Below are 26,718 nucleotides of genomic sequence, written 5' to 3'. Positions count from 1 at the left end.
CATCACTGGAGTCTGAAGGCTTTGGGAGACTGTCACTTAAGGTGCTGGGATGAGACGGGTTCTGGTGCTGGTGTCCCATCAGTCGCTGCAGAGATGGCATCTGAAGCAGTTAACAAGCAATTAGGTCCGTGTTTAATATTGCTAACTAAAACAGGCACAGTTCTTTGGTCAGCCAGGCATGAAGAGCTCGGGCTGCCACACTCAGGAAGCTGGGCAAGTCATGGACCAGAGCTTCCAGAGCACAGAGATCCTCCCTGTGTGTCCCCATCAGCCTTAGCCCTGACAGTTCATTAAATAGGAAGGAGGAAGAATCCCTAGGAGAGAAGCAATGTGAGATTTACTTATTTTCCTCCAGAAAGAGCAGTTAAAGAAGGATATTGTGGCTCTGTTTTGCTGCAGTGAGACAAGTCAGGAGCTCGTGGGTGCCCCTTTGCCGGCAGGAGCAGGGCATGGCCATGCTGGGGGCTCTGTGCAGGGCAGGGACAGCCACCCTGCCTGGTCCTGCAGCTGCTGTGGCTTGGCCACTGCCTGCACCCCTCACTGCCTGCGCCCCTCATTGCCTGCACCCCTTCTGTGCTGCACAGCCATGTCCCCAGCCACCAGGAATGGCAGGCACTGAAGCGATATTCCATGTTAACTCAGGCCGTTCAGGCTGTTAATTAGCTCTGCCTTAACGAATTTCCTGTCTTTAGCAGTGATACCTACAACTGAACTCTTGGATTGCGCTCCACGTGGGCAGGTTTAATCACATTTTGTGGCTAAAATAGTATCCTTGTTCCACACAGCTGTGGCATTAGAAGTAACAGGACAATATTAGTCACTGCACTCTTTGTCCCCTCCAATTGGAACGTTCCCCCATGGAGTTAAAAGAGGCACATCTCTGCTGAGAATACGCAGAGGGATCCTGTGGGCGAGGGGGTGCGCTGCTGTGGGTTTTTCAGCACGCTGGTAATCTCCGGGATGCACCAGGCATTATCTGGGAGGCAGGGCTGGGGCTGCAGCATTCCCATGATGTCAGAGGGGAGCTGTTTGTGTTTGAGTAGCGTCAGGCACGGAGACAATGCAGGCGTCTCACATGAACTTACTTGCTTGCTTTACAGTACTACTAAATCACGATTACCAAAGGGTTGTGCGCTTTCAATCATCAAAGTACTTAAAATATTATAATAATGCTTGGCACTTTTCAACTTCAAAGCAGGCTGCAAACAGTAATTAGGTCTAATAACCCTGCTGTGACAGTGAGACATTCCTATCTCCTGTTTTACAGGGGCGAGGGGGGTGTCAGCCCCTGATCCGGTTGCATCCATCCTGTGCCAGACAGGAGATCTTCCACTGAAGGCTGTGAGTGATAAACTGACCTCCCCACAGGCAAATACTCAGGGCCAGCAGCGGCAGGGAGATGCTTTCCAGGCTAGAGGGGAGGGGGCAGGATACTTCCAGCGCCCTTTTGGGCCATGTCCCCAAGACTGTAGAACCTGAGCTCATTCACATTTTGTTCCATGGGGGCCTGGAGCAGCATTTGAAACACATTGGAGAAAAGTTTTACTCCGTCTTGGCTTCCTGGCTGGTGTGTTTTCACCACCCAGCAAAGTGTTGTGGAGACTGGGGAGAATACTTGTGGACAGCCTGTGTCAACTGGGGGTCATTTTTCCTTTTGCAAGCTGTCTTTGAGTTGAATCATTTGATAAAGGACCAACCCTCCCATTTCTTCCTTTTAGTTTGTGACATGTAGGAGATAAAAATTGTGCAGGAAGTAATTGATAGGCACATTTAAATAACAGAGACTTACAAAATGGTTAAATGTCCAAACCACTGTTAAGACATTTCTTAAGAGTTCCATAAACCTGCATTCTTTTGGATGTTTGTCATGCTGGTTGCAGTCACCAGTTGTGATCGGTCCTTGGGATAGAGTCATTTCTAGCATTCATTTTATTATCTGCTGGATTATCTCGTGAATGTTGGCAGCTTGCAGGAGTGTTGCTGAGCTCTCTGCCTCCCACCCGAGGTGGTGGAACTCCCTCAGCCCGGTGCTCGCTCCCCCTCCAAGGTGGGGCTGGCAGGAAATGGAAGTTACTTGTTTGTAGTGCAAAAGCTTTGTTTTGTGTGTGGAAACAAGGCTGAAGAGCACTGCGGGGAGAAAGAGCTTCCCCCCAGAAGCTGTGCTGGTGTCAGGAGCCGGCACACAGCTCCCCCCGTGCGTTCATTCCCTGTTCATTCCCTGTTCATTCCCCATTCATTCCCTGTGCATTCCCCGTTCATGCCCCGTTCATGCCCCGTTCATTCCCTGTTCATTCCCTGTTCATTCCCCGTTCATTCCCCGTTCATTCCCCGTTCATTCCCTGTTCATTCCCTGTTCATTCCCTGTTCATTCCCTGTGCATTCCCTGTTCATTCCCTGTTCATTCCCTGTTCATTCCCCGTTCATTCCCCGTTCATTCCCCGTTCATTCCCTGTTCATTCCCTGTTCATTCCCCGTTCATTCCCTGTTCGTTCCCTGTTTTTTCCCTGTTCATTCCCCGTTCATTCCCCGTTCATTCCCCGTTCATTCCCCGTTCATTCCCCGTTCATTCCCCGTTCATTCCCCGTTCATTCCCCGTTCATTCCCTGTTCATTCCCCGTTCATTCCCTGTTCATTCCCTGTTCATTCCCCGTTCATTCCCCGTTCATTCCCCATTCATTCCCTGTTCATTCCCTGTTTTTTCCCTGTTCATTCCCCGTGCATTCCCTGTTCATTCCCTGTGCATTCCCCGTTCATTCCCTGTTCGTTCCCTGTTCATTCCCTGTCCTGCTGCTCTGCTGGCTGTGCAGTGGAGCCACTTCCCCGCTGCTGCTGCTGCAAACTGGTCTGACAGGGCAGGCATGCCAAGGTGGGAATCCAGCAGGAGGAGGAACCAAGTGCGGTGTTTGTGAAACCCCACACTCGTGAACTCTGTGCTGGGCTGCTCATTGTTATTGTAATGAGCCGTCAGCAAGTTGCATCAAGTTTTGTCAGAAGCTCTTGACTTTTTTTGTTTCAATATTATGAAAGCAAATAGTAACCAGGCTTGGCTAGACTCAGTCATTGAAAGGAAAGACAAGCAGCAGGGCCTGTGTGCCAGTGGGCAGGGTGATGTTCCCTTCCCTGGCTGGCCAGGTGCTCGGCTCAGCCGGCCAAAGGAGCATCGGGGTTCTCACTTGTAATTTCTGCCTCCTTGACAGTAGCAGGTTGCAGCTACACAGAACACACTGGTGCTGCGCAGGCCCCCGAATTGCTCCAGCACCTTGAGAAGTGACGCCTTTTTGTCCAGCACCTGGAGCTCGGGGCAGGCGTCCCAACATCAAGGTATTGCAGCCACCCTGGGGCCGGGGGCAGCAGCACTGCCTCTCCTCTGGATTCCTGTCTCCCTGGCTGCAATTGCCAGCACTTCCTCGGCTGCAGTTTGCGCATGATGCCCAGGCGCTCCGAGGGTGGGGTTCGACCCTGTTCAGTACTGTCATTCAGTCAACCCTTCCAGAGGGCAGTGGAATGCACACTCTTGCTTTTATCTCTAAAATGCAGGATGTAGAAGCCAATATAGACATTCATGGTTGTTTGAGGGATAACTTGCTGTTTCTTGTTTATGAGACTTTTATTGTACAGTCCCTGAATGAAATTCTTCTAAGGTAAAAGGCCTGTCAGTCTTACTAATCATTGCTAGTAATAGTCACTATGATGTGAGCAAGATGCTTATGCATAAAGCAAGCCTGCTTTATGAGTTCAGGCAAGTCAGTTCCCTAATAGGTACCTTGTTTTTTTCAGCTGAAAAACAGGGGAAATGGTATTTTCCCTCACTTTAGAAAGGTGCTGTGCTGGGAGTGCAGTGTGGTGCAGAGGTTGCAGGTGTAGGGCAGGGAAAGCAGCTCTCTGTGCTGGGCAGGTGGGGCAGGCTGGGAGCAGGGATCGCAGCAGTGCAGGGATCGCAGCAGTGCAGGGATCGCAGCAGTGCAGGGATCCCAGCAGTGCAGGGATCCCAGCAGTGCAGGGATCCCACCAGTGCAGGGATTGCAGCAGTGCAGGGATCCCAGCAGTGCAGGGATCGCAGCAGTGCAGGGATCGCGGCAGTGCAGGGATCCCAGCAGTGCAGGGATCCCAGCAGTGCAGGGATCCCACCAGTGCAGGGATCCCAGCAGTGCAGGGATCCCAGCAGTGCAGGGATCCCACCAGTGCAGGGATCGCAGCAGTGCAGGGATCGCAGCAGTGCAGGGATCGCACCAGTGCAGGGATCGCAGCAGTGCAGGGATCCCAGCAGTGCAGGGATCCCAGCAGTGCAGGGATCCCAGCAGTGCAGGGATCCCAGCAGTGCAGGGATCGCAGCAGTGCAGGGATCCCAGCAGTGCAGGGATCGCACCAGTGCAGGGATCGCAGCAGTGCAGGGATCGCAGCAGTGCAGGGATCGCACCAGTGCAGGGATCGCAGCAGTGCAGGGATCCCAGCAGTGCAGGGATCCCAGCAGTGCAGGGATCGCAGCAGTGCAGGGATCCCGGCAGTGCAGGGATCGCGGCAGTGCAGGGATCGCAGCAGTGCAGGGATCGCAGCAGTGCAGGGATCGCAGCAGTGCAGGGATCGCAGCAGTGCAGGGATCCCAGCAGTGCAGGGATCGCAGCAGTGCAGGGATCCCGGCAGTGCAGGGATCGCAGCAGTGCAGGGATCCCAGCAGTGCAGGGATCGCAGCAGTGCAGGGATCGCAGCAGTGCAGGGATCGCAGCAGTGCAGGGATCGCAGCAGTGCAGGGATCCCAGCAGTGCAGGGATCCCAGCAGTGCAGGGATCGCACCAGTGCAGGGATCCCGGCAGTGCAGGGATCGCAGCAGTGCAGGGATCGCACCAGTGCAGGGATCGCAGCAGTGCAGGGATCCCAGCAGTGCAGGGATCCCAGCAGTGCAGGGATCGCACCAGTGCAGGGATCCCGGCAGTGCAGGGATCGCGGCAGTGCAGGGATCGCAGCAGTGCAGGGATCGCACCAGTGCAGGGATCGCAGCAGTGCAGGGATCGCAGCAGTGCAGGGATCCCAGCAGTGCAGGGATCGCAGCAGTGCAGGGATCCCGGCAGTGCAGGGATCGCAGCAGTGCAGGGATCCCAGCAGTGCAGGGATCGCAGCAGTGCAGGGATCGCAGCAGTGCAGGGATCGCACCAGTGCAGGGATCGCAGCAGTGCAGGGATCCCAGCAGTGCAGGGATCCCAGCAGTGCAGGGATCGCACCAGTGCAGGGATCCCGGCAGTGCAGGGATCGCAGCAGTGCAGGGATCGCACCAGTGCAGGGATCGCAGCAGTGCAGGGATCCCAGCAGTGCAGGGATCCCAGCAGTGCAGGGATCGCACCAGTGCAGGGATCCCGGCAGTGCAGGGATCGCAGCAGTGCAGGGATCGCACCAGTGCAGGGATCGCAGCAGTGCAGGGATCCCAGCAGTGCAGGGATCCCAGCAGTGCAGGGATCGCACCAGTGCAGGGATCCCGGCAGTGCAGGGATCGCAGCAGTGCAGGGATCGCACCAGTGCAGGGATCGCAGCAGTGCAGGGATCGCAGCAGTGCAGGGATCGCACCAGTGCAGGGATCGCAGCAGTGCAGGGATCGCAGCAGTGCAGGGATTGCAGCAGTGCAGGGATCCCGGCAGTGCAGGGATCGCAGCAGTGCAGGGATCGCAGCAGTGCAGGGATCGCAGCAGTGCAGGGATCGCACCAGTGCAGGGATCCCAGCAGTGCAGGGATCCCAGCAGTGCAGGGATCGCACCAGTGCAGGGATCCCAGCAGTGCTGGGCTGATGGGGACACTCGCAGTGGGGCTGGGCACAGGGCAGTGCCAAAGCTGATGTGTCCAGGAGGCACTCCAGGACACTGGCTTTGCCTTGTTGGTTTGGATCAGAGGCTCCCCACTCCATCCCCGTGCAGGAAAGCGCTGACCCCACTGGTTCCTGCCAGCAATGCTGAGCTGAGGAAAGAACCAAAGCAGAATTTGTGCCATTCCTATCGACCTCAGCCCTGGCAGGCTGGGGTACAGAGTGGGATGTCGGGGTCCTACTGCCCCTTCTGCAGTGCCACAGGAGATGCTGGTGCCTCCCTGCACTGGCACCTTGCTTTCCTGCAGAGGTCCTTCCAGCAGCCGGCGCTGGGGTTTGTCCCTGCCCACCTCTGCAGCTTTCTCACCGCAGTGGGTGTGTGCTGAGGGGACGGCCAGTGGAGCCAGATCCTGCCCCTGCAACAAACACCCAGCTCTGGGGTGAGTGAGCACGGGGGAAGTGCTGCATCTGCACATCCAAGGCAGGTGATCACTTCATGTCCGCCAGCCAAAGACAAGTTGTGTGCCGAGGCTGGATCTGACAGAGACCTGTCCTTTACAAAACCATTCTAGCCTCTTTCCTTTTTTCCTTTCATTTCCTGTACTTCACCTTTCCCTAGACACATTTAAAAACAGCTTTGACAAGCAGGAGGGAAGATCTAGACGCGGTTGCTCCTGCACCAGTTGAGAGAGGCCCCAAGGGCCCCTAAATGCTGTCCCAGCCCTGTGCCTTGTTCAGGGGATGGCCCAGAGTCAGTAAGACTCTCACAGGGAATGAGCACGTTGCCCACATCCCCAGGGTCCTGGTCCCCACCAGAGCCACCGGGCAGCTGGAACGACAAACAAGAGCTGACTCCACCTACCAGCAGTATGGAGACAGCAGCCCCTGAGATCGACAGCCCAAGAATGTGCACACAAAAGAAGCATTTCCCTCAGCCACGACAGTAAAACCACCAGACAACCCATGCAGCATGTGATTTCCCAAAAGCATCAGCCCCGATCCCAAATCCTTTGTGCCACACAGTTTCCCAGGATCAGATCACAGTGGCAATGTGTAAAAGGCGCTTTCAAACACTGAAAATTAATCATATTTTCCTCAACATTGTTTATGGAAACCATGGAGAGCGCTCCTGCCGCTCGGTGCTGGCCAGCTGGCTCAGCTCGCAGGCCCTCAGCGTCAAACCCTCCGGGGAGATCGGTGCTGTTCCTGGTGGAGCTGGAGGAGACATCCAGGCTGATTCCGTGGGGCGAAGCTCCAGCAGTGACCTGGGATCCTCTTGCCCTCTGCCTTGCCCTGGCACGGCCCAGGCAGCTGCTGTCCATCTGGGGCTGCCGAGGGCTGCTGAGAGCTCCCACGTGCCTGGGAGCTTTGGCCAGTGGGACCCTGGCTGGGTGGGAATGAGGTGACGTGGGATGAGTGTGGTTTCCCTTCTCCCTCTCTGGTTTTGCACTGCTTTCAACAGAGCGGCTCTAGTGTAAGACAGCTCTGATCTGCTGTATCTACAAACTGATTGGGTTCCTGAATTCCTGGTTTGAGTCCTTTCTGTTGGGACTCTCTGGAGTCTGCTGTGCATTTCTTCACAGTAAAGGGAGCCATCAGTAAATGACTATCACAGGCTTTGTCAGTCGAGTTCCATATGGGCTAATGAAATGGCAAATGTCAAAACTTGAATACAAAATCTCTTGTTTTCTGTGTGATTTTACTGCCCTTCCCTCCATCATTTGTGCCTTATACTGCTTTAGTGTCTCAGGGAACTGCTGTGGCATTGATTGTTAATATTTCTGAGGGTGGCATGAACATCCACGTGCAGTATCCTTCGTGTAGTCCTTTGGAGACAAACGCTGCTGCTGTTGATTGCAGTGCATGTGAGCCTGCTGGGATTTTACCTGCCAAGAACATTGTCTCAATTTGCAGAGAAGCCTTTTCCCCCAAATCAGTTTTGAGCTTAGATTGCAAGTTTTTCAGGAGCTGTTATCAGCTGGGTTCCATAACCCGCACTTAAAGGTAACGTTCATTTGGTACCTAAGGCAAAGTTTGGTACCTGATTTGGTAAGGCCAGATAGAGCCAAGAGCCTGACCCTCAGCCCTGGCTCTGGATGGGCCCTCCAGGGAAGAGAGGGGCCAGGAACAGACCCCACAGACAGGTACAGGGGCTGTGCTTTTCACTTTGTGTCCTGAACAGCTGGGTTTGGGGATGAAGAACAAAATCCTGATGGTCCTGTATTTTAACAGGGAGAAGACTACGAGGAAAAGCATTCTACAATGTCAACGGCAAGGTGTACTGTGAAGAAGACTTCCTAGTAAGTAAGATTTCAATCATTTAAAAAATTATCTCTAAAGCAAATTGTTCTTTCATGTTGCCTTGTTTGCTTTGAGAGACACTTTGATGATGCGGGGCCTCCTGCCAGTGGTGGAATTGGGAAGCATCTGCCACTGACTCCTCGGTTTGAAGTGGTGGCTGTAAAACCAAGGACATAACTGTCCATAAGCCATCACAAAGTGTAAATTACGAGGATAAACACCGGAGCTGCTCGAGCTTGGGACTTGAATTGCAGCCACAGAGACTCGCCTGCCAAGCCTGAGCTCGAAGTCAAACATCTGGGGAATACCAATCATAACAGGAGGGAGACGTTTGTGCTGGGAGCACGTCAGGGCTGTGCACAAAGTTGCTTTGTTGAGGCATAGTTTAATCACTGCTCTGCTCCTGGGGCTGTGGGGCTGGCTTGTGATTAGCTGGGAACTGTTGGCCATGGAGGGGCAACTCAGGTTCTCTCCCTGCTCACAGAGCTTTTGTAAATGCTTTACTTTAATAGAGACTAAGTCAGGAAAAGAAAAACGAAGCCTGTTGCTGAGCTTTGTTGTTCCCAAACCAAATTATTCGTGCGATGAAGGGTGAGGGTTGCGCAGTGCACCACAAATGATTTGATAACTGCAGACCATTTAGAATTAAGATGAAGAGGATGGCATGGCTGGGAACTGCAATTAGTGAACAATGATATATTTTAGCTTAGAAGATGATGAATTGGGCAATCAGTATGTTGAATTTGTGCCACCTTATTTATTGAAATTCCATTAATTTAGAAGCTTGAGTCTTCCAGAACGACTTTCCATTTCTAATGAATATATAACCATATTTTATGCAAAGGAATTGTTCAAAGTATAGCTCACAACAAAATTGTTACTGGCAGTTCAAAGTGCACAAATGCATTTCTCATCAATGCAGTTCCTAAAAATCATGGAAATTCCTAAAATATAAGCTCTATTTGCCTTTGTGTTACACCTTTACTTTGAGCTGGAGCCTGTTGGAAAAAACAAAAAAAACCAAAATGTGTTTTGTGCAGAAAATAAGTATCTTGTTATAATTGAAACTTGTTACTGTTTTGCTTGCATTCTGGAGCAAAAAATTCTTTTTTCTTCCTTGCCTTTTTCAGCTCTTTCTTTACTGTGTGTCTGCAGAAGCACGGGAAGGGGGCGGGGGAGAGGAGGTGGAGCGTGAGAGGGAGGGGCTCAAACCTTTGAGATTTTTCATTTGAACTGTGTTGGAATGTACTTTCCCCATGATCAAAACCTTTCATCCAGACTTAATGACATGATTGTTGTTATTAGCTTGTAATTTCAGCCTAAACACAAGAATTTTAAATCTAAAAATCTTAATCTTTTGGAGAACATTCCGTTTTCATGGGGTGGGGGGGGGGGGGAACTTTAGCTCAGGCTAAAGTTTCTGTAGTGTTCTGTAGTGGGTTTCTAAAGGAAGATACTTGTGGAGATTTTTCCAGGAAAACTGAGATTAAAGACCTGATAGGAATAAACTTGCTGCAAGTTAGGGAACTGTCGGGACATTTAAGGCACAGGTTTAAAAGTCCAAACTTCCACAGGTGTGTTTTAGCAGATTCCCAGTAGCAGAGGGATGAAGGGAGAAGCAGACAAAAGGACCATGAAGCAAACCAAATTCTGACACTGTCTCTGCTTGTGGTAATCTTACTGCTTCTCAGGGAGGAATTGCATCTTCTCTCAGCTCCCCTGAGCAAATGTCATAGCAAGAATCCTAGGAATTGTATGGTATCACTAATGAAATCAAACAACCTTGCCTATTTTAGAGTTCTGTGAACAGGGAAAGCACAAAGCTTTTCTCAAAGTTGAAAGGAAAAAGGCTGCAAAATAGCCATGAAAAAGGAATTATTTTAACTACTTCATCTTGCCAGGTCTTCCTCTTGAACACTAGGAAACCCCAATCCTTTCTAAGGAGAGGCATTTTCGGTCCAAAGCAGAAAATGGGATTTTTTTTCTGTATAACTAAGAATTTCAGTCTCTACCATGACTCCAGTTCTTTAGTGCAGCTCCGTCGCAGTGCAGCAGGATTCCCTGCTGACACCATGGTAGTGGAATGTTAGGGAAGTTAAGGCAGGGGGATAAGAAAAAGATTATTTCAATTTGGGAATGTAAACAGATACAGTCTAACTGCATTATAATTGTATTGCTGCTAAGAAAATGCTGCCTACCATGGGTGTCCTTTCTCTTTCTTGGCTTTTGTTTGTCTGGGAATTGATCAGGAGAATTCGATGTTCCTGTTGGTTTGGGAGCGGGGTCACAGCTCTGTGGCATGGCAGCAGCCCGTGGCCAGGTTATTTCCGACATAGCAGGGATTAGAAAGCAGAGCACCCAGGGGATGTGTGCAGTGCTGTCCCCCTGGGGCCCCGGTGACACCCGGGTGACAGCGGGCTGTGTGTGCCTGCCTGGGCTGGCACCTTCCCCGGGGTCCCAGGGTCAGACTGAGGGGTCGATGTCCCCTTGCTCACGGTGCCACCGGGGCAGCAGCAGCCTGAATGAGCCCCTCGTGTCCCTCCCAGCAAGAGGCACCCCGAGGGGAAGCTGCTGTCCTGTGGGTGGGGGACAGAGCTGGTGGCACCCAGAGCCTCCCTGGTACCTGGAGGAGAGCCTGTCCCTTGGTGACTCCTGCAGAGCTCTGTCCACCCCCGCTGCTGCCTCCGTTTGTCCCATTCCTTTGCTGCAGGAGCTTCTTCCCACCATCCCTGGGGTCACACTGGGGATGTCCTGCAGGTCGGTCCAGGCAGGACACGGCCATGTTGGGGCTGCATGAGTAGCACTGAACAATGATGGGCAGAAAAGCTGAAATGGCTCTTGAGGTGAACGAATGCAGAAAAATTTAGTGAAGATATTATCGAGGGGTTTCTTCATTGTAGCTGCTAGAAATATTGAACATCCTATAGATGTCAGTATTTTATTTCTCCTGCAATACTGCATTTTGCTGTGCCAGACCAGCTCCTACTGGAGCGGTCTCCAGAGCTGCAGTCAGTGGCTCAGATGGGATTCCTGGCTCTTCAACTACCACTCACTCACCACAGACCAGCTCTTCCGCTCAATCAGAGGTGGTGTGTGAACTCACTGCAGTGTCACGTGTGGTGCCTGAAGTCAAGACCTGGAGAAAACCCATTTTCCAATCCTTTCAAAAGTTTGTCTCTTGGAAGAGCCCTCCTTGGCTCAAGTGTCCCCTCGAGGTGCAGCCGGTGCCTTCCATCTGCACTGTGGCTGTGAGCTGCTGTGCAGGTCACCTTCGAACAGAGCACCATTGTCACCTCAAGCACAGCGAGTGCCCGAGAGCTTTGGCTACCAAGTGCTTCCAAAAAACCAGTCGGTAAAAGTGAGGTGTGAGGAGCTGCTGGCATCAAACTTTCCAAATCTGCCCCTCTTCTTGGAAAGGTGTTTTTGATTTGTGGACACAGGTCATGAGTGAGCTGGTGCTCCTTGTGAGGCTGAGGCTGCCCCAGGATACCCCGCACCCTGCAAGAGCCACCAGGTACATCCTTCCACAGCCTTCTGGCAAAGAGTTTTCCCACATTTGCTCTTACTGAGGGCACAGTCTCCACACCAGGTGGTTTCTTTGGCTCTTTCTTTGCAGGGAAGAGGCGTCAGAGATTTTTTTGCCCCACTTGTGCAGCTGTAGGTGGGCAGGGGATGCCGCGGCGCTGCCTTCTGTGGGGCTGGGAATGGATGGCTGGGAATCCCCTGCGCCTGGAGGAGGTGGAATACCTCTGCCTCCCAGGGTTATTTTTGTCAGCCTCCTGCTTCCAGCCCCGATGAGCTGCACATTCTCTCAGTGCTTAAACCCTTATTGGCTAATTGAATGAATCAGATTAAAAAAGATAAATCCACGGATAATTCTACTTCTGCCTGAGACGTTGCCTAATCTGTGCCATTTCCAGTGGGATACTGCATGTGTGAGGAGCAAAAAGAACAAAAACAACCCCCCAAACTTTACATGGCTTTGCTTTAGCTCTGGGGAAGATCCAGTTACTTCTTTAAATGCCACCTTAAAGTAACAAGTCCAGCAATGCCCAAGTCTTGCCCCAGCCCTGTTAGGAGAGTTATTTCATGAAAGGAAATAAAATAAATGACAGTTTAATCCTTTCCTGAAAGCTCTTTGGACACAGATGGCTAACTAGCCATAACAGAGACACTGTTCCTGGTGAAGTGAACAAAAAATAAATGCCTTACTGTATAATAAATAATCCCAGTCAGATGTTCGTGTTTCATTTTGTTGATAAATTGCTGCATAATCATGGGCGAAGGAAAAATAATTTTGTCTTTCCTTTTCTATGCTTAAATAGCATGTAAAGAATTTTTTTTTTTAAAACACTGTTTTGCTTGGCAAAAAACACTTTTAAAATGTCACCAAAGCAGCCTGAATCTTAGATCTATTATCTCTTTTCTTTTTTTCCTCATTTTGATAGGTTTTTCCTTTTTCTCTTGAGGTAATGAACATTATTGAGTGGGGGTCCAGTAGAGGTTAAGAAATGAGAGAATTTCCCTTGAGGGAGGAGATGAGAGGGAAAATGAACCTCGTGACAGATGTTAGTTACATTGCTTAATGCACTACTGGAAGACGCTCAGATGCTCTGGAAATAACCTATTACAGACACCACAGGCTGCAGTGCATTGCATTAAGGTCATCTGAAACTTCCCCTTTTAAGATTTTCTCTTTCAGTGTCTTAAAACTTTGCCAGATTTAATCATTTAGGCTGAACTTCTTCATGCTAGGTTTCTGCCTCTGGCTAACTTCACTGTCTTTAGTTGTTGAAAGTTTCATCTGGAGCTGTTCATCCATTTCGGTGAGTAGGACTGGAGGAACTCTGCGCATAAATCTTCAAAGAGAAAGGCTCTAAAAAGTTCATTTTGCACATGGCAACCAGAAAGAGACTCTGTGCATTGCAAACCTGCAGGAGCCTTTGGGTGTGCCCTTCCCTGCTCTCCCCAGGAGGGTGCCCAGCCCGAGGGGAGGGGGCTGGGACAGGAGGAGGGCAAGCAGCCCACAGCCCCAGCAGAGCTCCCTGCAGCCTCTCTGCAGCCTTCCTTCTCCTCTCCATCCGGTCTGGTGGGGTTCTGCATCCCTTTCTCCCCTACACCAGCCACTGGTCCCCTCCCAGGACGCTTCTCTTTGCTCGTCACTGCAATGCAAGAGTTGGCTACCGAGGACATAGAGGCCCTTGTCTTATATCCCTAAAAGTCACAATGATTTCAGAAATGCAAAAATATCAGGGTGTGCAAGCCCAAGAGGCAGGTGGGGAATGGAAGTGCTCAGCCTTTCATGGGCAAAGGGACAGGATGTCACCTCAGAAGCAGCTGAGTGACGTGCAGCTGGTCAGAGCAGGGCTTGCACCTTCATCTGCTGTAGCACCAAACACAGCAAGACCCTTACCCCAGCCAGGGCCCCTGGGCGTGGCTGCAATGTAAATATTAATACTAATGAGGCTTTTCTTCTCAGTTTGTGCACATGCTGTTTTCCAAGCCTGGCAGTGTGGGAAATGGCCTGTCCCACTCGCTGGGGCCCTCAGAAGATAGTTTTTATTTAGTGTAATGGAAGCTGGTGTCAGCTGGAGTCAGAGGTTTGATTTTCCATCTCAGTGACTATAAATGTTTGGAAGACCCCCTTGGGAGGGAGCCCTGGGACTGGTGCATTAGTCAGAGAGCCCATTTCTGCTAAGTGAGACTCTCAGAAAAAAATAGACTCAGTTGAAAAGGTGAATGATTGAAGTTGCAGCTTGTGTCCATTTCCTATCTAATGGGAATCACAGAGCACATGGAGTTCTAGATAACTGGGAGGATGTTGTATTTAGGAGACTTGCTATTAGAAGACATACTTTGGTCAGAGAACAGACAGACGTGGGACTTTATTGATATGTTTAAAGAATGATGCAGTCAAAGCTTAGAAAGGGATTTGCTGCAATATTCCCGGTGTACAGAAGCATAAGGAAGTCTCTGAGTGTTTTCGAGGTGCTGGTTGCTCTAGGTTGGGACAGAAGGTTCCAGAGGCACCATGAATGCCAAGCATTGCTGTGCTCCCAGATGCAGTCACTGAAGACAAACAGTTTATAGCACGTTCCTTATCGGGGCACGAGGGAATGCAGTCATGTTGTTGCTTGTGTACATCTTGCTCCAGCCTCTCCCTGCCAAAAAACCCCACTTTCCTTCCCTAGTTTTCCCTAAGTTTGTAGTATGCCAGTGCTCCTGGGTTTATTTTATAAATGAATTTGACAGTAATGATGATTAATTGGGGTATTCTGAATTGAAGCATTGGGTCAAACCTACAGATGGGCTTAAAATTCAAGTTTCATACTGTCTAGGGATATTGGTCAAATATTGGTCTGCCTCTGCACTTTGGACTTGGATGTGAATCAGCATGAAGAGTGTGTGGAGCTGACAGTTTGGGTTTGCCTCTCACTGCAACACCATTTCAGAGTGCTGTATCCTGGACCAAGAAGTGACAAGTCCATTGAAGCTGGTGGCAGAATTCCCATTGTCTTCAGGGAGGCATCAGGGTTTTCTCCCAGGGATTCACCCCAGAGGACACAGTTTCAAAGCTGGGGCCCATAAACAACGAGAGAGGCTGAGGATGAAGGCTGTGAGTGCCACGTGCAGGACACACCACAGGGCTCACTGGGCAGCTCTGGGGCCACAGGAGGAAACCAGCTGGGGTCCTGAGACACCTCAGGTTTATAAAAGAGCAATACACAGGTGGTACCCAGGCCCAGGTGATAACGCAGATAAACAAAGTGCAGTGAAATTTCAGTGTGTGGGTAAGGTCTGCGTTCACTAAAAGGGCGCTCAGCATTTCTTGAACTGCGTTGTAGATTGTTCGATGAGTCACAGGAATCACTCTCTGGGACATGGCAAAGGAGACAAGGCAAGGCAAAGACTTTTTTTTCTGAGATGTATGACTACTGAGTACCTTTTGTAACTATCCCGTGTTACATTTGCTGGTGGAATGGTGGAAGAGCCTGTTATCAAGTCCAGTTGGTTTCATGCCGGATAATCACTCCCCTATTTCCTCTTGAGACGGTGATCCAAATAGTCGGACTATCCATTTTTCTTAATATTGCATTGAAAAGTAAATTACAATAACTGAAGCGCACTTGAAAGAACTAGAGCTCTTTCTAATTATGTCTTAACTCCTGCCAAACACTTGTAAGCAGACAGCATTCATTTTTTCTATGGGAGGGTTAGAAAAAGACCCATGTGAGAAAGTGGCATGTTTCCACTTCGGTAATAAACATTAGTATTAGCTGCTGTTATGTTCTGCATTGAAATCTCTCCACAACTGTTTTGAATAAAATCCAGATAATTCTTTTCCAGGAAGCTAGGTTCTTGTGTAAAGTTTCTTTCAGTGTATGCAGTAGATGGTAGCAGTGACAGTGAACAACCTGCAGCAGAGTATAGCCCTGTGCACTGTGACGTGCTTGACAGTGTGAACCAAGTCAGTGTTGGGCTTTGTAATATGATGCAGAGTTAAAGCTGTTGATTCAGCCTTTTTTCTGCATCACTGTCACTGTGAAGCTCCCACAGGAGTTTGTTTAAGGAAGACCTAGGTAAGAAAATCATTAGTGGTTCCTAATTAATCACACAGCAAGCAGCCTTGGTGAGTGCTCACCCAGGGTCTCTGTAGATACTGTAGGATGTAAATGGCTGGTCTCTTCCCAGGGGCTGTAAAATGCCTGACTGGCAGAGGCAGAGTTCAGGATCAGCTGAATTCCTGAGTTTTGTGCATGGCCAGACCACCTGCTAGCTCTGTGCAGAGCATGGAGTCCTTCCTTGCCCTGTCCTTGTCCTTTAAACATAACAAAGTGGAAAGACAAAAGCAAGAAGGCAAACTGCTGTGTAGTGTTTCCTCACAGACAGCAAGACAGAGTGAAGCAACAGGATATATGAAAGGGTTTCAGCAGGATGAAGAGTAAGGTTCTGGACTATTTTCCTTTAGTTAATCTGTCACCTGCCATGGGGCTCCTTTGTCTTTGAGCCCAAGAAGGCCCCATTTTGTCCGATTAATTTTAATCGCTGCAGTTAAATATGTGTGTAAAAAACAACAACAAAACCCCATCTGCATGAAACCAAATTTGATATTTGCTCCCTCTCTTGGTGCGATCCCATGAATTTCTTACATTGTTGTGTCCCATGTAGCAAGGGTCCCATGCCGAGAGCAAACAATACAGCAGTGAGAAGACAGATGCTCTGCTAATGGGAAACCAAGAAGCAGAGAGTCTGTGAGGGATTACAGGCAGCCTGGGGTTGGAATACATTATTAGCATAGCACCCAATTCAGAAATTAGTTTTCAGAATTAAATGCCTGAAGCATTTTGGCAAAAACTCCTTATCATCCCGCTCAAAAGCTCTTAAAGCGTAAAAGAGTAGGAATCTCAAGCCTGGGCTGAGCAGCCGCGTTGGGTGACTGCAGTGCTGCAGCAGTGAATTGGAGATTTTACAGGTTCATACCATTACCGGGGCAGCAGCTGCCACACCCACTGAAATGTAACCCAGTGGCTCTGCTTGCACAAACCTTCAGCAGGTTTTGAACATCCTCATCAAAGAAGCAGATGGGCCTGAATGAGATTCCAGGGTCTGTTTCCAGGAGGAAGGTTTTGTTGTGTTGAGCGCACAGCAGCAGGGAAGAGCAGCAGCCCCTCCTTGGGCACGGTCAGGCATGCGAGGGAGCAGCGGTGACATGTCTTCTCAAAGGCCTGACATTGCCTAAGGTAGAAAGTTTGGGCCCTGAAGCCTTTCTCAGGCACACTATTTTCTGAATGTTTTTCTTTTGAAAATCATGATGGGAGCATCAAACTTTAAAAGACCCTGGTGGACAACCAAGATTTGCTACAGGACTGAGCAATAGGCAGGAGAAATTGCTTCTCATAGTACTTGGTGGGATTATCCTCCATGCATAATTGTTCATTATATGCTCAAAATTCATTGTTAATTTCTTTTAGATATATTGCACATTAGACAGAAGAGTTATAAATCCCAAGATTATCACAGGAGGATACTAACAAGCCCGATATTCAGGACAGAAGGGGTCTTGTTTTCCTCTTATATTGAAACAAAGACTTTTGGACAGGATCATTAGAGGTTTTTTGGGGTTTTTTTTGCCTGTTTGATAATCTAAGTATATTGGATAGCAAACAAAAGTTCAGCCAGCAAAGTCTTCTACTTTATTTTAACTCTTCTATTCTAACATAATTAACATATTTCTCAAGGGTTTTTTAGTTTCTCAGAATCCTGTTTTATATAAGTATCATTGAGGAGCTGAATTACAGAGTCTTGATTTGTGCATATAAAATGAGATTTTATTATCCTGGTAGAGAAGACAAGGACAAGGTAAATACAGGAGAAAACAGTTGAGCCAGACTAAGGAATCAGGAAAAATAATGTGCCAGCTCTTCAACTTGCACTTTGTTTTCTTTGCATCCTAGTGTATCCAGCAGTGTACTCCTGAGTCACAGAAGGGAGAGTAAAGGGTAACACTTCATTTTCAGCTTTGAGTTTCAGAGCTGGTCTTTTACTAACAACTTCCTTCAGTGTTTTTATATATGCTTAAGGAGTATCTGTAATGAATATTAGGGAGAGTTCAGAATTACGCTCCCCATTTGTTGTGGATACAGAGTGTCCATAGACTTCTGGCTGTTCCTATCCAGACTCAGATTGGTCTGTATTTACATCACTTTACTGCCCTGCCAACAAAACACTTTTTTAAAGAAGCCGGCACAGAGGGAACCCTCATAGAGTAAGGCTAGAATTGACCCCCCAGTGCCTAGATCCTGAATGAAATTGTTCCTATGAATTCCACAGGAACAGGAACCAGAGCTGACGTTTGTCTTCTCCATGAGGTGACATGGAGACGCCTCTCAGCCTGTGTCACTTCACTGCTTCACCTCAGCCTGTTTTCCATGGCTCCAGATGGGGAAGGGGCCTGTGTGCTCAAAAGCTCTTTTTCCATCTCCGACTCAGTCAGTAATGAGAAAGGCTCCGAGTTGTGTAGTGACACCTCCTCCTCCCTCTGTTACCTGCTCACAAGCTCTGAGGGAGCAGTTTTTCCTCCCTCCCAGCCATGCTGGGAGCCCACCCCGGGAGGCTCTTGGTGTTCTGAGACAATAAAGAGGCTGTTCTGCCTTGTCTGCAGTCTGGAGCAAGTCACAACTCCTCTCCCATTGCACACACAAGATCTGTGAATGTTGTTAATAACTGAGTGCTTCAAAGGCAGACATTGACAATTTTAATTAGTATCTTAAGACTTTTAAATTCTGCTTCTAAAATTCAAGGGTTAGTACAGTAGCCCTGTTTGAACACTCCAAATTGGGATCAAAGAGTGGAAAAAAGCAGTTTACAATAAGCTTCAGAAATGTTGAGAAAGTCATTTATTGCTTTTAGCAGCAGTATTGGCATCCTGTAGAAAACAGTGCTGCTGGGCTCTGAGGCTGTCACTCTTTTCCAGTCCAAATAGATTTAGAACACATGCAGACCTGGATCCAAAAGCCTGATCTCAGTGAACCAGGCCTTCAGTCCAGGATTGACCCTGTGACCAGGAGGGAGAGGAGCAGTGGTAAAGAACAGCTCCCCGAGCCCGTGGAATATCTTGTCACTGCTGTTAGACATACTGCCATTTTGCAAAGTCTTCTTAATGGGCTAATCCAGTTCTGGATGTGTTTGACTAATAACAATTCTCTTGTTAAAAACAAATCATGGTTTTAATTTAATAGGGTTAGTTATATAAAGAGTGATTTTGTGTCAGCAAAGCCTTTCTTTCTGACAAAGAGTATAATTTATGACAATCTAGTTAGCAATAAATGCCATTAATCTGACCACTATGCCATTCTCTTCCTGGGGAATAATGTCCCCTCTTAATCAATAGCTGGGTGCATGCTCCTTTGCATTCCTTATCAAATGACAGCCAGATGGTACTGGTAAATTCATTCCAGCAGGATTTTAGAATTAGCTGGGTTTGTGCTGTTGTTAATCCTCTGCTGTCTGTGTCACCAGGACCTGCCCACCTGTTTCCAGTAAGCCTGGAGTTCCCAGCCCTAGGAAGCAGTCTAGCCAGAGGTTTACTCAGCCACAGGGCAGCCAAGGAACATCCCAAGCAGTGAGACCTTTTTTCTGCATCAGTAAGGAGAAGGGAAAAGCAAATAGAAGTAGTATCTTGCAGAAATAGCCAGCTAGGACCGCCCGCCTCTGTATTTGTTTCTCAACACCCTGATCTCTTCTAGGGAGGTTTCAAAGTTTCTTAAGACTGCATGGGCTGTGTTTCTTAGGGCATGGTAAGTTTTGGACAGCTGCTGCATCATTTACTGATTTATGGGCCCATCAAAGTGTCTACGAGACCTTTTCCTTCATAATCACTTTGTTGCATAGCAACAATAATTTTGTCTCCAACCTATTGATTCAACATAACATGTAATCCCCTCACTTCAACAAAAAGGAAAACATATGGCAGCTCCAGGCAGGGAACCACAGGCTTTTGACGTGAGGGGACAGTTAATCCCCACTAAACCAGGGGGAATGGAGCAAGATACTCTGTTGGGGCTCAGAGCATGCATTAGGTGCCTGAGCCAATTAACCTGTGTCCTGGGAGAAGAGTCTGGTTTACATCAATCCTGCCCTTCCTCATCTTTTATGCTGTGCAACTAAAGCCCTTTCCAGGTGAGCTCTGCTAGGTGAGCATCACTGTGCAATGCCCCGGGGTCGGTGGGCACCCCTTCCCGCTGGCAGGACGGTGAGACGGGCTGCGGGGGGTGAGGGAAAGTTCAGCCCCTGCAGCACCAGTTTCAATTGTACACGGCTGGAGTTCCTCAGGAGGATGTCTCTTGTTTGTAGGCTGTGGTTTGGTAGGTCAGTCTGATAACCTGGATGGCTTTTCTGTACCTCTAAACAGGGGGCTAAAAGCAGACCTTGGCATCTGAAACAGGATCTGCTTTGGGGACAGGAGCACAAAGCGGTCAGGACCGCTCAGGCAGGGAACACAGAGCTTTGCATCTCCCCACAGCTGTGCCCTTGGCACTGCAGCAGGGTCTGGCAGCTGGGCTTTGTGCCGTCCTTGTGCCTCAGTGCTGCCCACGTTGTGCAGCGAGCCCAAGCTCCTGCCAGTGCACTGCTGGATTCTTCCCTGCCTGGAACGCTTGGTATCCACAAGGCAGCTAAATCCTTCTTGGGCCTGTCTTCATTTTTCTAGCTTGCAAACAGCAGAGTAAAATGTAGGTCCAAAGTCTGAGGTCACTAATTAGAGCAGGATTTGGGAAGTGAGTCCTATGTTATTTAAAACAACCACCAAAAGAGTCAATTCAAGCTAATTTCCGCACATCAAACACAAACTTTCCATTTAGGCTTAAAAAAAAAAAGAAAACAAAACAAAACAAAACAAAACAAAACAAAAAAAAAAAAAAAAAAAAAAAAAAAAACCACCAGAAAAACACCTTACAATAACACTGTTATATTGGGAATCTCAGTGGAAATATTGCGGTGGATCAGAAGGCCAAACTGGTATCTGAACATTGCTGCAAGAGCCGAGTGGAGGCTTCTGAGTCAGTCTCCCTAACCTGTGTCATACACAGCACAGGCTGGAAAATAGCACAGCCTTCACCTAAAAGGTGTTTCTATGTCTAGAGGAGTGGCTACTAATGATCCTTTCTTTTCTGTCATTTTAACAGTATTCAGGTTTTCAGCAAACAGCAGACAAGTGCTTTGTTTGTGGACACCTCATAATGGAAATGGTAAGAGACCTAAACTCCTAATGATGGGTAACTCGGGAAGTGCATTGTGAGCCATCTGCTTTTCCCTGCCCAGGCTGGTATTGTGTCTTCACTGCTGTCAATATAGTTTTTGAAACTGAGGCAGTAAATAAAAATACCTTCATGCTCCATTACTACTGTTAAGTACAGAAAGTTGGGCTTCTTTGCTACCTAAGAATGTGGAAGGCTATTATCCTGCCGTTTGTGAGTTAAAACAAATTAGAATTTTAATACTAAAGGGGGAAGGTACAGTGCAGTGAGAATATGGTAAAGGAACACAGTGGGTGTGCTCTGTAAGACAGTAGATAACAAGAGCAGTCAAGAGGGTGGAATCTGGGATAGAGCAGAAAGGGACATTATCAGTAGTGCCGAGGTTTGTCACCTGCTCTATGGCTTGCTTTGTTGCTGCTCCACATCATTTAAAGTGCATTATTGCCACTGGGATTTGTAGGGGGCCAGTAGTCAGAGTAACTTTTGTAATGAAAAAAAATCAAAGCGTTTTGAATTGGCCGGATACTACTGGCATCATTTCAGTGGCTGAAAGTAGGAAGAGTTTTGTGTGCTCTTCCTAAGCAGAAATTCCCAAACAAAATGAAGTGGTTTGCACAACGACGAAGGGCAGATCCTGTAGTGTGTCTGTTTTCCTCTTGCTTTGAAGTGTGCGTGAACCTCAGCGTGCCTAAGTGGCTGTTGTGTGGCACACACGGAGCTTCAGTCAGAGCTGGAGCAGAGGCTTCACTAATGAGGATTCTGGCTCATATCCTGGCACCACTGGTTGGACAAGGATATTGTTCGTTCTAGCCCAAGAGCAAATTTCTAGTGTTGTGTCATGCTGGGAGGGGGAGGGGTATCCCGGCTCGCAGGCTTTGAGCCGGCCCTTAATTGCAGAATCCCAGGCAAGAGTCCATAATACCTCACTGGTGGAGCTCAGTAGCTGGGAGCTTGGCAGGTGCTTGTCTGCCTCTCTCCCATCAGCAAGTGTGCTCTGACAAAAGGAAACAGCTCTGGGAGCTCCAGGAATCCAGCACTCCTTTTTGGCTAATTCCAGCAGATTCCTGCCCGGGAGTGCGGCCCGGCCCTGCTGTGTGCTAGCCTGGGGCAGAGCAGGAGCTGTGCAGAGCTGTACAGGAGCTGTACAGGGCTGTGCAGGGCTGTACAGGAGCTGTGCAGGGCTGTGCAGAGCTGTGCAGAGCTGTGCAGGGCTGTACAGGAGCTGTGCAGAGCTGTACAGGAGCTGTGCAGAGCTGTACAGGAGCTGTGCAGGAGCTGTGCTGGGCTGTGCAGAGCTGTGCAGGGCTGTGCAGAGCTGTGCAGGAGCTGTGCAGAGCTGTGCTGGGCTGTACAGGAGCTGTGCAGGAGCTGTGCAGGAGCTGTACAGGAGCTGTGCAGGGCTGTGCTGGGCTGTGCAGGGCTGTGCAGAGCTGTGCTGGGCTGTACAGGAGCTGTGCAGGAGCTGTGCTGGGCTGTGCAGAGCTGTGCAGGGCTGTACAGGAGCTGTGCAGGGCTGTACAGGAGCTGTGCAGGAGCTGTGCAGGAGTTGTACAGGAGCTGTGCTGGGCTGTGCAGGAGCTGTGCAGGGCTGTACAGGAGCTGTGCAGGGCTGTACAGGAGTTGTACAGGAGCTGTGCAGGGCTGTGCTGGGCTGTGCAGGGCTGTGCAGAGCTGTGCTGGGCTGTACAGGAGCTGTACAGGAGCTGTGCAGGAGCTGTGCAGAGCTGTGCAGAGCTGTGCAGGAGCTGTACAGGGTTGTGCAGGGCTGTGCAGGAGCTGCGCAGGAGCTGTGCAGGAGCTGGGCAGGGCTGTACAGGAGCTGTGCAGGAGCTGTGCTGGGCTGTGCAGAGCTGTACAGGGCTGTGCAGGGCTGTACAGGAGCTGTGCAGGGCTGTGCAGAGCTGTGCAGAGCTGTACAGGAGCTGTGCAGGAGCTGGGCAGAGCTGTACAGGAGCTGTGCAGGAGCTGGGCAGGTGCTGTACAGGAGCTGGGCAGAGCTGTGCAGGGCTGTGCAGGAGCTGTACAGGAGCTGTGCAGGAGCTGAGCAGGTGCTGTACAGGAGCTGTGCAGGGCTGTACAGGAGCTGTGCTGGGTTGTGCAGGGCTGTACAGGAGCTGTACAGGAGCTGGGCAGGTGCTGTACAGGAGCTGGGCAGAGCTGTGCAGGGCTGTGCAGGAGCTGTACAGGAGCTGTGCAGGAGCTGTACAGGAGCTGTACAGGAGCTGTGCAGGGCTGTACAGGAGCTGTGCTGGGCTGTGCGGGGTTGTGCAGGGCTGTACAGGAGCTGTGCAGGGCTGTACAGGAGCTGTACAGGAGCTGTGCAGGAGCTGTGCAGGAGTTGTACAGGAGCTGTGCTGGGCTGTGCAGGAGCTGTGCAGGGCTGTACAGGAGCTGTGCAGGAGCTGTGCTGGGCTGTACAGGAGCTGTACAGGAGCTGTGCAGGGCTGTGCTGGGCTGTGCAGGGCTGTGCAGAGCTGTGCTGGGCTGTACAGGAGCTGTACAGGAGCTGTGCAGGAGCTGTGCAGAGCTGTGCAGGAGCTGTGCAGGCCTGTACAGGGCTGTACAGGAGCTGTGCAGAGCTGTGCTAGGCTGTACAGGGCTGTACAGGAGCTGTGCAGAGCTGTGCAGGAGCTGTACAGGGTTGTGCAGGGCTGTGCAGGAGCTGCGCAGGAGCTGTGCAGGAGCTGGGCAGGGTTGTGCAGGAGCTGTGCAGGGCTGTACAGGAGCTGTGCAGGAGCTGTGCTGGGCTGTGCAGAGCTGTACAGGGCTGTGCAGGGCTGTACAGGAGCTGTGCAGGGCTGTGCAGAGCTGTGCAGAGCTGTACAGGAGCTGTGCAGGGCTGTGCAGAGCTGTGCAGAGCTGTACAGGAGCTGTGCAGGAGCTGGGCAGAGCTGTGCAGGGCTGTGCAGGAGCTGTGCAGGAGCTGTACAGGAGCTGTGCAGGGCTGTGCAGGGCTGTACAGGTGCTGTACAGGAGCTGTGCAGGAGCTGGGCAGAGCTGTGCAGGGCTGTGCAGGAGCTGTACAGGAGCTGTGCAGGAGCTGGGCAGGTGCTGTACAGGAGCTGTGCAGGAGCTGTACAGGAGCTGTGCTGGGCTGTGCGGGGTTGTGCAGGGCTGTACAGGAGTTGTACAGGAGCTGTGCAGGGCTGTGCAGGAGCTGTACAGGAGCTGGGCTGGGCTGTGCAGGAGCTGTACAGGGCTGTACAGGAGCTGTGCAGGAGCTGTACAGGAGCTGTGCAGGAGCTGTACAGGGTTGTGCAGGAGCTGTGCAGGGCTGTACAGGAGCTGTACAGGAGCTGTGCAGGAGCTGTGCAGGAGCTGTACAGGAGCTGTGCAGGGCTGTACAGGAGCTGTGCAGGAGCTGTACAGGGTTGTGCAGGAGCTGTGCAGGGCTGTACAGGAGCTGTGCAGGAGCTGTGCAGGGCTGTACAGGAGCTGTACAGGAGCTGTGCAGGGCTGTACAGGAGCTGTGCAGGGCTGTACAGGAGCTGTACAGGAGCTGTGCTGGGCTGTACAGGGCTGTGCAGGGCTGTACAGGAGCTGTGCTGGGCTGTGCGGGGTTGTGCAGGGCTGTACAGGAGTTGTACAGGAGCTGTGCAGGGCTGTACAGGAGCTGTGCAGGGCTGTGCAGGAGCTGTGCAGGGCTGTACAGGAGCTGTACAGGGCTGTGCAGGAGCTGTGCAGGGCTGTGCAGGAGCTGTGCAGGGCTGTGCAGGAGCTGTATAGGAGCTGGGCAGGGCTGCGCAGGGCTGTGCAGGAGCTGGGCAGGGCTGTGCAGGAGCTGGGCAGGGCTGTGCAGGAGCTGCCCCATGCTCAGTGTGTGCTGCAGAGCTGTGCAGGTGGCACTACAAAGTACTCCTGCAGCAGCACCAGTCCCAGCACAGAGACCAGTTGGCTCTGCCTCTGAACAATCCTACCAGTCAGAGTCTGATACCACTCACTGAACTACAGGGCTTCATCAGAGTGGAAAGAAAGAAAAAAAAAAGTTAAATTAAATTGGCCTTTTCTTCGTGTGCTTCTTTCCTGTTGGATCTTTATTCATAGAATCACCTATGGGGCCATCAGAGCTTGGTCTGTAGAGATTTTTCACCTCAAGCTTCCCAGCAGCTCCGAGCTGAGCCCTTCCAAAGATACTTCTTACACCCAAAATGTATGGAATTGGTCTTACAACCTGTAGAGAGCTGCCTGAAAGTGATACCTGTCTCACTCTTCCCAGGGGCTTGTTAATGGGCTTACAGCATCCTCCTCGATGTCCCAGTGCCACGCTGAGTGTCACATATGGGAATGTCAGGAGTGGGGGTCTGTTCTGTAGTAGTGCAGCCAAGGCTGCATCAGACCTTTCCTTGAAACCTTTAAAATGCAGTAGGAAAGGTTGGTATGGGAAAAGCCTGGGCAGGTACATGGATCAGGTATCCAAACACATGGTCAGTGATGGAATCTTATCAGAAACTGATGGGCCCCTATGACTGAGTGATAACCCATCAGTAACTCTCGGAGATTAGGATCCTTAGTTAATAAGAGGCACCTTTTTATTTGCTTGTTTTGTTATTTAACTTTCTAAATAATGACCAGTTTGGATTCTGTCTGTCACAGCCTGATAAGTTTGGTAAAGTAACCCTGTATCCCAGTAACTTGTGTTTGGCATTTCCCCAGAAGTGGTCTGTGAAGCCATTTTTAATTTCCATTGGCAGTACTGGCCCTGCAGAGCTAAAGCTGATGGGCTTAGTGTGATTTTCAGTTCTTGCTCTTCATTGGGGGCATATTGAAACCCACTAAAATGAGCAAGTTGATTGTTTTAAGAGGCCTCTTGCTGACAGATCTGCAGAGTGGTAATTTCATCCTGAAGTGCTTTTCTTACTGTCATGAAAAATGAGAGAGACACAGCAATTCATGGGGAGAGAGTGTCTCTTGTAATCATGCATCCACTTACTTTGTTGTTTGCCTCATAAGATCTTACAGGCCCTTGGAAAGTCCTACCATCCTGGCTGCTTCCGCTGTGTGGTGTGCAACGAGTGTTTGGATGGAGTCCCCTTCACTGTAGATGTGGAAAACAATATTTACTGTGTCAAAGACTACCATACGTGAGTACACAAATCCACTGCATGCCCAGAAAAATTACAGTGGTTAAATCACTGATGTAGTTATAAGCCTTGTGATAGAAAAAACGGTCACTCCTATTTGCTCAGACGTCCCTCAGCTGTTTCTTTCGTGTGTTGCATTTGTAAAGTATTTTAAGGTTTGTTAATTAATATGTCGTGGGCCCAGTATGGTGTACAGTGGCCAAGTGAGGCTGAAAATCACATTGTGTCAGGGGATGTGCTTCTTGGGGGCTGTTCCTCTGCTTCTTTCAGGACTACCAACACTAATCGTTCCAGGCCACTTCTGCAAGTGTTGGTAGGCTCTGCTGGCTGTTTCAAGAGCAGAGGTTTTGGCAGTGCTTGACACAGGTGTAAGTTTTGATAACTGAGGCAGAAGATGTGTAATTAACAGTTAGTGTTAGAACAATTTGAGCCTTACCTGACAAAAGGTAGAGGTTTAAGAGATTGCCTTTGGACTCCTTCCTGATTCTGCTCAAAGGCAACGGGATCCTGCTCTTCGCTCCAGTTAACCAGAAACTCAGTTATGCAGCAGGAGTAAATCACCCTGGATTCAACCCATTGGTGCCAGTATGACTGTGTTACAAGGACACAGTGAGTGTTGGCCCAGTGACTGTCATAAAATGCACCTGGGGACCATAAGCCCATTTATGTATTGAGCTGGTAGATTCTGGCCACAATCAGCCCCTCTCCTGGGCTTAGCATGGTTATGTCTTTCTTATGTCAGAGAGTGACAGTCCCTAAGTCAGGAGCTGATTTGTAGTCAAGCATCAAGGCT

General features: G+C 49.9%; 1 protein-coding gene across 1 annotated transcript in view; it reads left to right on the top strand.

Annotated features, from left to right (window-relative positions):
• Positions 1–26,718, top strand: part of WTIP (WT1 interacting protein) — an 89,552-nt gene that overhangs the window by 54,095 nt on the left and 8,739 nt on the right. The window contains exons 3-5 of the mRNA XM_040075139.2: positions 8,021–8,088; positions 20,773–20,835; positions 25,795–25,925. Of these exons, the coding sequence (XP_039931073.1) occupies positions 8,021–8,088; positions 20,773–20,835; positions 25,795–25,925 (262 nt within the window). The remainder of the gene's footprint in view (positions 1–8,020; positions 8,089–20,772; positions 20,836–25,794; positions 25,926–26,718) is intronic.

Source organism: Hirundo rustica, chromosome 11 (genome assembly GCF_015227805.2).
Source record: "Hirundo rustica isolate bHirRus1 chromosome 11, bHirRus1.pri.v3, whole genome shotgun sequence".
Taxonomy (NCBI): domain Eukaryota; kingdom Metazoa; phylum Chordata; class Aves; order Passeriformes; family Hirundinidae; genus Hirundo; species Hirundo rustica.
The sequence above is the reverse complement of the archived record's forward strand: the minus strand, read 5'-3'. Positions and strand labels throughout refer to the sequence as shown.